At 44.5% G+C, this 11,390-nt stretch overlaps 1 protein-coding gene across 1 annotated transcript; it reads left to right on the plus strand.

Annotated features, from left to right (window-relative positions):
• Nucleotides 1-8,150: 8,150 nt before the first annotated feature.
• On the plus strand, nt 8,151-10,909 carry LOC123188037 (MKI67 FHA domain-interacting nucleolar phosphoprotein). The gene is made up of 8 exons (XM_044600064.1): nt 8,151-8,458; nt 8,558-8,678; nt 8,763-8,818; nt 8,905-8,952; nt 9,046-9,143; nt 9,897-9,966; nt 10,042-10,152; nt 10,646-10,909. The coding sequence occupies exons 1-8, from the start codon at nt 8,369-8,371 to the stop codon at nt 10,694-10,696; spliced, it is 645 nt and encodes a 214-aa protein (XP_044455999.1). The 5' UTR covers nt 8,151-8,368; the 3' UTR covers nt 10,697-10,909.
• The last annotated feature ends 481 nt before the right edge of the window (nt 10,910-11,390 follow it).

An 11,390-nucleotide genomic window follows, 5' to 3' on the forward strand; every position in this document is an offset into this window, starting at 1 on the left:
TGTTCATGCCATGCTCATATTGTTCTAGCAGTATTATGTTCATGTTGTTCATGCCATGTTATCCTGATGATCTTATGATAATTCCTGCTTAACCTGTAATTGCCATGCTGTTGTTTGTCTTGAATGCTTCTGGTTATTGTGAGCTTGCAAGTACATTCAATGTACTGACCTGGCGTGTCATACCAGTTTGCAGGTCATGCCGGATTTGATTGCTTGCTTGTCGTGGTTTCCTTTCGTGCGAGCTAGGATCAGCGTTCCAGCCAGAGTCCCTGCGGAGTGGAGTTCACCACCGTCGTCATTGTTCCGCTGCTAGAAGTTTTTCCGCTGCTTCGAGTTGTTCTGCTGCTTGCATAGAGAAACTAAGGATGGGGTAGTGTCGTCGTACCGATGTTATTCATTGCAATATCGAAGACCTTGTATACATATTCGTGTAATAATAGAAAGCTGGTTTGTTCTATGCTAAGCAGTGTTGTATTCCAGAAGACTTCTCCTCGATCTCTGGGCTGGAATACGGGGCGTTCCGGTTTCTCCGAGCCGAGTGCCACATCTCTTTTCCCGTATGGCCCATTAAGGCCCACTACTTCCCCCGGCGAATTCCCGTAACTCTCTAGTACTCCGAAAAATACCCGAATCACTCGGAACCTTTCCAATGTCCGAATATAGCCTTCCAATATATCGATGTCTTGACCATCTCGAGACTCCTCGACATGTCCGTGATCTCATCTGGGACTCCGAACAACCTTCGGTACATCAAATCACATAACTCATAATACAAATCGTCATCGAACGTTAAGCGTGCGGACCCTACAGGTTCGAGAACTATGTAGACATGACCGAGACACATCTCCGGTCAATAACCAATAGCGGAACCTGGATGCTCATATTGGCTCCTACATATTCTACGAAGATCTTTATCGGTCAAACCGCATAACAACATACGTCGTTCCCTTTGTCATCGGTATGTTACTTGCCCAAGATTCAATCGTCAGTATCATCATACCTAGTTCAATCTCGTCACCAGCAACTCTCTTTACTCGTTCCATAATGCAACATCTCGCAACTAACTCATTAGTCACATTGCTTGCAAGGCTTATAGTGATGTGCATTACCGAGAGGGCCCAGAGATACCTCTCCGACAATCGGAGTGACAAATCCTAATCTCGATCTATGCCAACTCAACAAACACCATCGGAGACACCTGTAAAGCATCTTTATAATCACCTAATTACGTTGTGACGTTTGATAGCACACAAGGTGTTCCTCCAGTATTCGGGAGTTGCATAATCTCATAGTCAGAGGAACATGTATAAGTCATGATGAAAGCAATAGCAATAAAACTAAACGATCATTTATGCTAAGGTAAAGGATGGGTCTTGTCCATCACATCATTCTCTAATGATGTGATCCTGTTCATCAAATGACAACACATGTCTATGGTCAGGAAACTTAGACATCTTTGATTAACGAGCTAGTCAAGTAGAGACATACTAGGGACACATTGTTTTGTCTATGTATTCACACATGTACTAAGTTTCCAGTTAATACAATTTCAACATGAATAATAAACATTTATCGTGATATAAGAAAATATAAATAGCAACTTTATTATTGTCTCTAGGGCATATTTACCAAAATACAGCTACAACCTAACTCCACCCGAAGCTGCCAGCATTGCCTCACAAGAAGCCGAGCAAACATCCACATCGCTGGACGAATACTTACCGACTGCGATGTCATGCACGTCTAGCCTGTTGGAAGCAGAAATGGGGCCATGGATCCCAAGACGGCGCCCTAAAGAGGCAATACTGCCACTAAAAAGGGCAAAAATCTGTAAGCATGCAAACAAGCTCGAAATTGGATGAAGCTTTGCATGGTGTCTTCAAAGGTCCCATGTAGGGTGTGGTAAAAATTTGAGAGCGTTACGGCAAAAAAATCACGCACTTTGTGTTTAATTCGAACACTCTCCAGCGAAGTGTCAACGTTCCAAGCGAAAACCTTCACCTGCCACACACAAAATTCAACTTCAAGCTTTTTACATGATTAATACACACCATTTTAAGTGCCATGCTCAAATTTAGCCACATTTTGATTTGGTTTGCTATTTTCGAAGCATCAACTGATTTTCCGACGACTAAAAAGAACAAAAAACTCTGAGCATGCAAACAAGGTTGAAACCGAATGAAACTTGGCATGATATCTTCATAGGACCCTTCTAGGGTGTGGTAAAATTTGAGAAGATTAAGGAAAAAACTTGACGCACTTCATGTAAAAATCAAACACTCTTTGGGGAAGTGTCAGTGTTTCGAACGGAAAACTGTTGTCTGCCACACATAAATCAATTTTTATTCCTTATTCCAACTTCAAACTTTTCTAATGATTAGTACACACTATTGGAATCCTCATGTTCAAATTTAGCCACTTTTTGAGTTGGTTTGTTGTTTTCGAAGCATTAACAGATTTTCCGGCCACTGAAAAGGGCAAAAGCTCTGAGCGTCCAAACAAGCTCGAAGCTGGATGAAAATTTGCATGATGTCTTCATAGGACCCCTGTAGGATGTGGCAAAAATTTGAGAGCATTAAGGCAAAAAAATGACGCATTTGGTGCACAAATCGAACACTCTTCGGCGAAGTGTGCACGTTTCAAATGAAAACCTCCACCTGCCACATACAAATCAATTTTTATTCATGATTTCAACTTAAAACTTTTCCCATGATAAACACCATTTGGAAGCCCCATGCTCAAATTTCAGACTACTCTGTGTTTAGTAAATATGATTTTTTCAAGGATTTTTTAGCTTAAGATATGTGTGGCGGGCAGCTAATAATGCCCACCATTGCAAACTTTTGGAAATTGAGAAAAAAATGAGCATCGGTTGCGGAGTATTATTGTGGCGGGCATGTTTTTTGGCCCGCCTAACCGAATTAGTAGCGGGCACTTATTCTCTGCCCGGCATTGCTAATTTTATCCCACGGGTAAATTTGTAAAATTTATGAATGGTGGTGCTAGTTTTAGCCAGCCAGTGTTGTTCAGATAGCAGTGGCTGGTAATATTTTTACCCGCTACTGAAACCTTTTCAAAATAGATGTGGCGGGTGTCTAACCTCACTCGCCACTAAATTGAGCCCACCTAAAAGCCTTTTTGTAGTGCCTAGAACTATTATCTCTCCTTCCACAACAATTGTCGTAATAATGTGCAGCTCATTGACCTACCCACAATTACTGACCTAACTGTCGCCTCCCGACATCGGCGACTAACGTCGTTGCATCGTTGCCCTAACCCTCAAACCCCCTATCCTCCCATGTAGGTGGTCCCCTTCGCGCCCGCACCATCAACTCACGTCCAAGTAGCTTTGTCACTCTCTCCTCCCCGACGATGGTGTTATGGCCGGCAATGTCATCCCATGTCTAATGTGTTACTGTGTCACCCCCGCCGTTGATGCCGCTACCACCCGCGTCATTTTCTGATGATGAGGGAAGCACAAAGCTTTTTAAAAATGTTCACAGGTCCAGCCCATACACGAATCTGAAAAAGAAACCCATGCCCGGTTTGAAACGTCTTTTATTCAAAAGTTATAAAAAATAGTTTCAGTTTAAGAGAAAGGGGCAATATACTCCATCTGGTCCTTTTTACTCTGCACATTGGATTTGCCGAAAGTCAAACTTTGCTAAGTTTGACCAAATTTATATTAGCAATTATTAGCATCTATAATATCTAATAAATATAATATGAAAATATATTCCAAGATGAATCTAAAGATATTGATGTTGTTATGTGAATGTCTATAAGTTTTTATATAAACTTGGTCAAAGTTGGATGAGATTGACTTCGGACAAACCTAATATGCAGAGTAAAAAGGACCGGGGGGAGTATTACGAGAACTTAATATATTTTTTGGGGAACAGGAAAACTAAATAATAAGTTCACAGCTCCAGCCCATATCGACCGTCCTGCACGTCGCAGATTCTAAGCCCATTTGACTGTGCAATAAATGTGTACACAGTCCAGCTTCTTTTAGATGGGCCGACGCCGGGCCTAACCTTCGTGCGAACTTTGCAAATATTTCGATCAGATCTCGATAGAGTATTGTCTAAAAAAATATCTCGATAGAGTACGTTTTACTCAAAAAAGGTCTAAAAACGTTTTTCTCAAAAAAATAAAATTTATTAATAATCTGGACGTACGTCTCATAGTGCGTGTTGGTCGACCGATTTCGTGTCGCTCGATCAATCGCATGGAGTAGAGCTAGTTCGTCAACAATAAAGCGTGAACCGTACTAGGCAAGTACTCAAAAGCAACCAATGGCATGACCTTGCAGCTTATTTTTATTTTTATTTTTATTTTTATATCTAGGATATGACCTTGCACCTTCTGAAAAAACGTGATTCTTGCAGAAATTCCTGTCGCAATGAATCCATGGAAAGAAAGTTAAGTGCCCACCTTTTGACGCTTGTAACGTCAGGTCATTTTTCCCTCTCCTTTTTTGACAGGACGATAGGCAATCCCGTGTAATAAATCGGCATACGGTCATTTAGTTTCGGAGATTAAACATCTACTTGTTGGTAGAGAGTTTGTTCCTTTAAAAATTTCTAGAGCTTAAAACAGAATAGCAGATCGCCTGGCGAACTATGATAGAATAGAGTGTAGCACGGCTTGCTGGCTAGAGCATTGTCCATCTTGTATCGCTGAGTTTTTGACAGCTAGCTGTAACTCTGCATCTATTATGTAAAACTCTTTATCTTCGCAAAAAAAATCCCGTATGCAGATAATGTATGTATGTGTGATAGTAACGCGTAGCAGGCGTGTTTCGCTAGCAACGTCGCACTAGTGTAACCGCGGCAACCGATCCGGTCGATCGGCCCGGCTGGCCCGATTCTCCAGCGTCGCACGGGGCGAGTACGAAACGTACCACGGATTAAGTGCGTGCCAGGAGGAAGAAACGCAACGCAGGTGATCCGTCTTCTCTGCCAACTAACGTACTGAACTTGAGTGTAACGCATTACGAATTTACGATCGACTCCGTGCGATGAACGAACGCCGAACGCCTCCTATAAATGCCTAGCCCTCACCTTCGTTTCTCTTCACCCCAGCAAGGAGAACGCACATTGTTCTTGATTAGTTCAGTGAAGTCAGCCATGGCTTCCGGGATCGCCAGCATGTCGTCGTCTCTTGCGGTGCTCCTCCTCGGCGTGCTGCTGCTCTCCCGCGGCGGCGTCGGCAACGCGGCGCGGCACCTGGCGGAGGCCGAGTACCCACCGGTGCCGCCTAATGTCCCGGCGCCTCTGCCCAAGCCAGACGTGCCGCCGCCGTTGCCCGCACCGGAGGTGCTGCCGAAGCCGGGGCTGCCACCGCTGCCCACACCTGAGGAGCAGCCCAAGCCAGACCTGCCGCCGTTGCCCACACCGGACGTGTTGCCAACGCCGCCGTTGCCCGCACCAGACGTGCTGCCGAAGCCGCAGCTGCCCACGCCTGACGAGCAGCCCAAGCCGGAGCTGCCGCCGTTGCCCAAACCCGAGGTGCCACCGACGGTGCCGGAGGTGCCCAAACCTGACGTGGAACCGAAGCCAGAGCTGCCACCCGTGCCCAAGGGTGACCTTCCACCGAAGCCGGAGCTGCCGCCGCCGTTGCCAACAGGTGAGATCCCACCAAAGCCGGTTTCGCCGCCTCTTCCTACAGGCGAGCTTCCGCCCAAGCCGGAGCCCGAGCTGCTGCCCAAGACAGACGAGCCACCGAAGCCAGAGCTGCCGCCACTTCCGACCGGTGAGCTTCCACCGAAGCCGGACGTCGAGCTGCCACCCAAGGCAGAGGAGCCCCCGAAGCCGGAGCTGCCGCCATTTCCGACCGGTGACCTTCCACCAAAGCCGGACGTCGAGCTGCCACCGAAGCCAGACCTGCCGCCGCTCCCTACCGGTGAGCTTCCATCGACGGCGCAGCCGCCGCTGCCGAATCCCGCGGAACCAAAACCATGATCACTCAACCACCGACGAATCCATGCATGGTCCTCGATATGTTTGACAGTTTGAGTCCTGTGTCCATGATGAGCTACCGTGGCATGCCTGACATCCGTGATTTGTTTGTACCACGTACCTGCTGAGCTATTGGGAGTGTTTGAGATTGTATGCATACATATATATTAATAAAGTGGATTTCGTGTGTGTGTATAGTCGGTCGTCTCTCAGATTGTCATGCCTTTACTAATTATAAACTGTCATCACGTGTAAAACCGTCATGCCTTTACTACAAACATACTAATGTAACAGTTGTTGCGAACTGAGCGTAGTCACATATTCTAAATTTATTTTAGACTTTTCGATAATGTTATTCAATAGTATGGCATGCTCATCAACCATGAAGCATCTACGACGACTTCGTCAATATCAAGATTCTATCGGCTCAGTTGCTCCTTGATTCGACGGATTTTCATATGCTTTTTGGAGGTTTAGAATCCTTAAGAAGTTTTTCTATGTTGAATGTTTGATCCATAGGATTATATCCTATAGAGTTTTTTTTCTAAAGGTACTGCTTCACATTGGATCCTTTTCTTTTTTCTATGATGCAATCAAAGAAGTCAAAATCTAGTAGAATTGAGATGGGAATGACATTCTAACCCTATGATTTTTCTATTCCCACGCTTTTAGAATCCTACAAATCAAAGAGGCCCTCAGTCTTTTAAGATGCTCATAGGGATACCATGTGTGTGTGTGCGAGCATCTACGTTTGTACCATATTTCTAAAAGAAAAATATAATAGTTGTCTTGCGAAGCCCGTACAGTATCGGTTACCAAGTTTAGAAACCCAAATTATTATTTTTCCCGCGGATAAATGAAACCCCGAATTATTTCAAAAAAATTGAGGTTTTTTCTTCTGACATCAGGATAGCCCGAAGGGTGTGGCTAGATCTCAGTCGACTGAGACTTAACGAAGACTCTGTCTATATAAGAAAAAAAAGAAAAAACGGAAAAGAAATCTTTTATACGAATCTCCATGCAAGATCAAAGGCATATAGCATCAACTGAGACATAACGAAGTCTTAGTCGACTGAGACTTGGTAAAACTATAGCCCGAAACATGAATAGACAAGCGATCACTTTTTTCGCATGGTAATACGTGTCTCATTTATATCATAAATATCATAATACAAGTCACGTAACCGACTTGGCAAAACTGAAAAGACAGCAGAAAGCTAGCCTTTGCTCAAAGGAACAACAACCAAGAAGTAAAATTACAATCAAGATTGCAGAAACCTCTGAACTTGACACCAATGCCCGTCACCTGCCTCTGGAACCACCACAGCAGCCACCAAAGAAAAAAATAACGGATCACCTTTACACCCGAGCTCGTAGCAGCTCCATCGCTGATATGCAGCTTTGCGGACCTCCAATGTGGCTCACCAAAGGCAAAACCATTACCGTTGAACGAATCAGATCGGGGCAACACCCCGAACACGCCATCAAACTCCAGATCTGACACCCCCGCACGACTAGAACGCCGAAGGAGAAAACCACATCTGCCATCCACGAACCGCGAACCCGGCACACGATCACCATCTTCCTGATGCCGCCGATGCAGAACACAATCTGCATCCGCTCCTGGACTACCTCCCACGCTCCGCGCCGACGCCGGAGCAAACGCCGTCGCAACGGCGGAACCCAAGGACACATGTCCACCACAAGGATGTCGCCGCCGCCACGCCATCTTTGCTTGAACAAACTGATTTCCAAATCCATCCCCAATCATAGGACCGATCGCCTCGTTGGAGCAGGATCCGAAGAAACTTTATTCAACGCCGCCATCACCGCCGCCGAAGTCAAAACGATGAACGGACTAAAATCCTAATCTACTAAAGAAAATGATCCACACGCGTGGATCCGGCGACCCCCCTCACCACCGATGACCGAGGCCGCCGGCGAAGGGGAGCCGCCGGACGGCGGCGACGGGGAAGACTCCTGGCGGCTAGGTCGTGTTTTCTTTCCTCTGGCGGAAGAAAGACAAGCGCAGCGATCACTTTTGTTGAAAAAAGAAAAATAAGTCATCACCTCTTTTTTTTTTAGTTGAAAGAAGTCATCACCTCTTTTTTTTTGAGTTGAAAAAAAAAACATCAGCTCTGCCCAGCTGCTATTCCCTTTGGTTTTAGCCCAGCCCACCAGAGTAAACACAGCCTCCCTTCCCTCAGTTCCCCAATCCCTGCGCTACGTACCCTAGCCGCCAGCAGTCGCGCGCTCCCAGCGCTCCCTGCTCCCCGTCCTCCCGCTCGAATCGTCGCCGTCCGTCGTCCACGGCCAGAGCAAGCGGCCTTGATTCCGTCCCCCACCTCCACCCATCCACGCCACAGCCAGGCCTCGTCTAGAACCTACGTCGAGGCTTGAGCGAGATGGGGTTGAGGGACAAGAAGAGGAACCAGAGGCGGGTGCTCTCGCGGCGCTCGGCCGGCCCCCGGGCCGGCGAGGGCAAGGATTTCCTGGTGCGTGCTTTGCTCCCCTTCGAACCAAATCGGACCCAAGAGAGAAAAGACACACGCTTTTTGGTCGCTGTCCCTGACGCTGTGTTGTGATTGGCGCAGCCGCTGGAGGGGAAAGAGCAGAGGATCCGGGAGAAGAAGCAGGCCGAGGAGCCGGAGAACACGGCCACCGTCCTCTACATCGGCCACATCCCCCACGGCTTCTACGAGGACCAGATGCAAGGTCCGTTTCTCTCAGTATAGATTAGAGAAGTGCAGGAGGGGTCTGGTTCTGATGCCGTCTTTGTTGGTTTGGTTGATTCTGCAGGTTTCTTTCAGCAGTTCGGGGCTGTTAAGAGGGTCAGGATTGCCCGGAATCGCAAGGTATGGTATTTTGCCTTACTAGGTATCTGATGATTTGTGTGCTGTTTTCTGTGATCATCTAACTTGCTGTTTGGTGGTATGTTTAGACAGGAAAGTCCAAGCATTATGGATTCATTGAGTTTGAGAACCCTGAGGTAAGCACGCTCGTTGGGATATATCAGATTATCAGGGCACACTGCATGTTTGTTGTCTGCTTACAAGTTCCTCCCATGTTCTTGGTATATCAGGTGGCCAAGATTGTAGCTGATGAGATGAATAACTACCTCTTGTTTGAGCACACTCTGCAAATTGCGCCTGTCCCACTGGAGAAAGTTCATGCCAAATTGTAATCACTGCAACTCTGCTGCTTAATTCTGTTTATTTTTGCTTTTTGATAACGGAAACATAGCCTTCATCTTCTGCTTAGGACTACATGTTAATTACCACTAAATGAGGTCAATATTGTATATTCTTGGGCAAATGCTGTCTACTTTCTGTTTCTCTGTCATGGAATACTGTTTACAGTGATATACCCTCCCAACAGGCTACAGACACTTGCTTAATATTACCAGCCTATTTGTTTCCACTGCATTGCACAGCTCGTTTTATGCCTGTTCATTTTTGCAAATAGAAAGGAAGTAATGATGCGAGCTCATTGGGGTAACGAAGATAGGTGTTAATATTTGCTGATTGCTTTTTGCAAACTGTAAGTCATGTTAGAAATATATCCAATAGGCATAATGAGTGACATGTGAATGCCAAAACTAAATTATGAAGTCAAGGATTTGTGACATTAATATGAATTGGTATATATGCCACTGCATCGATAAGTGCAGCACTGAAGCATTGATGGTAATCTCTTGCAAGAACTTGCAAGCTTCTTGTGTTACATTTCATTTGTGTGCCTGTATTTATTCTTGAATCCTTGTTCTTTTTGTGTACTTTATATGGAGGTTGCAGTAACTCTTACAGCACTACAGTTTTCTTTCCCTGTGCTTTGTGACATATAGCTGAACATAGTTACTGTTTTTTGCGTTTTGATTAAAATGAGAACATAATTCTTATGATCTAAAATGTCCGTATCGTGTATCGCTTCTAGATGGAAAGGTGTGCGGAAGGGATTTGTTCCAGTTGACCAGGTAGCAATTGAACGGAAGAGGCTTAGTAAGGTAATCTGTTGCTAACTACAGCTGGAATGCAAAAATTTATGCTGTAGATTAATATATGCTGTTTTGTGTTACCAGGATAGAACAGTAGAAGAGCACCAGAGGATGCTTGAAGGAATTGTAAAGCGGGATGAGAAGTGTCGCAAAAGAATCAAGGCTGCTGGTATCGATTACGAGTGTCCAGCCCTTGTAAGTAACACTTGATGCTGTTCATTGATTTACTAAATTTATCTTACTTCATCAGATCTGAACTAGCTCAGCAATTTGCCACAGAATTGTAATTATATTAGGCCAATTTCAACTTTTTGTTGACCTGGAGCAAAAGGCATGCAATTGTAGTGTTCTAGAGCCAAATTTGCTATGTGTTACTGTGCAGGTCCTTGATATATTTATAGTACTGGTTGTTTATTCTTATCTACATTTGCTTATACTGAAATAATTTATGTATTAGCACCAACGATCGTCCCAGGCTTTGCTTAACCATATTTTGAGCTGTGCTTCTATTGTTTTTCGTTTCATGCCGTATGTGGCAGTTACTCTCTGGAGATAAGTTGTAACGAATAAACTGTTCATAATTGATCACTACATTAGCTTTTCCTTTCTACCATTTTTTCTGATCCTATTCTGTGTGAGGTAATGACAAAATATTTCCCTGGTTGCTAATGCTTTCTTGGTTATGCAGATCGGGAGCGTTCAGCCTTCAGCTAAGAAGATCAAGTTTGATGAGGATTAGCTATACAGAAAGCAGATGGATCTTTATCCAGTGGGAGTGATGGAACTGCTGAGTTAACATGGCTGGTCTATTTTAGTGAAGATGAGATTGCGATTTTGCACTTCTTTTTCGCATCCTGTCTTTAGTGGATGTTGTATTAGTTAAATGACTGGTGTATGTTGAAGAAGAAGCATGAAGCTGTGATGGAAAATGAATGAATTTCTTATTTCTTTAGTACCAACCTCAAGATAGATATTTACACCCTTCAGCTGTCAATGCAGACCCTCCGTATAATTAATTCTGATTCACGCCATCTCTGTTACTACTCATGTCCAAGGTTTATACTAGGGATGTAATTGGCAAATAAACGGTGACTGCAAGTCTCGTTTAGGGTGTGTAGTTGGTTTTAGTTAGCTTGATAGTTCATTTTCCCTGGAAAAAAACTTTATTAAATCGGCTTAAACAGGATTAAACAGGACTAATTCACATATCTAGTATTTTTGTACTCCCTCTATTACTACTCATCTTAACTACTCTGTCACATTGATACATTTGAACTTCTTTTAAGATACACCATGTAATTTGGAACGGGGAGAGTAGTTATTTTCTCTCTTGCTTGCTCTCATTGTTTTAAAATACAGGATGTTTTAGATATGGATAAAGTCTCCAATAAAAGTTTTGTGCAATTATTAGTTCTATAATCACTAAAAAATAC

The sequence above is a fragment of the Triticum aestivum genome, chromosome 2A, assembly GCF_018294505.1.
Source record: "Triticum aestivum cultivar Chinese Spring chromosome 2A, IWGSC CS RefSeq v2.1, whole genome shotgun sequence".
Taxonomy (NCBI): domain Eukaryota; kingdom Viridiplantae; phylum Streptophyta; class Magnoliopsida; order Poales; family Poaceae; genus Triticum; species Triticum aestivum.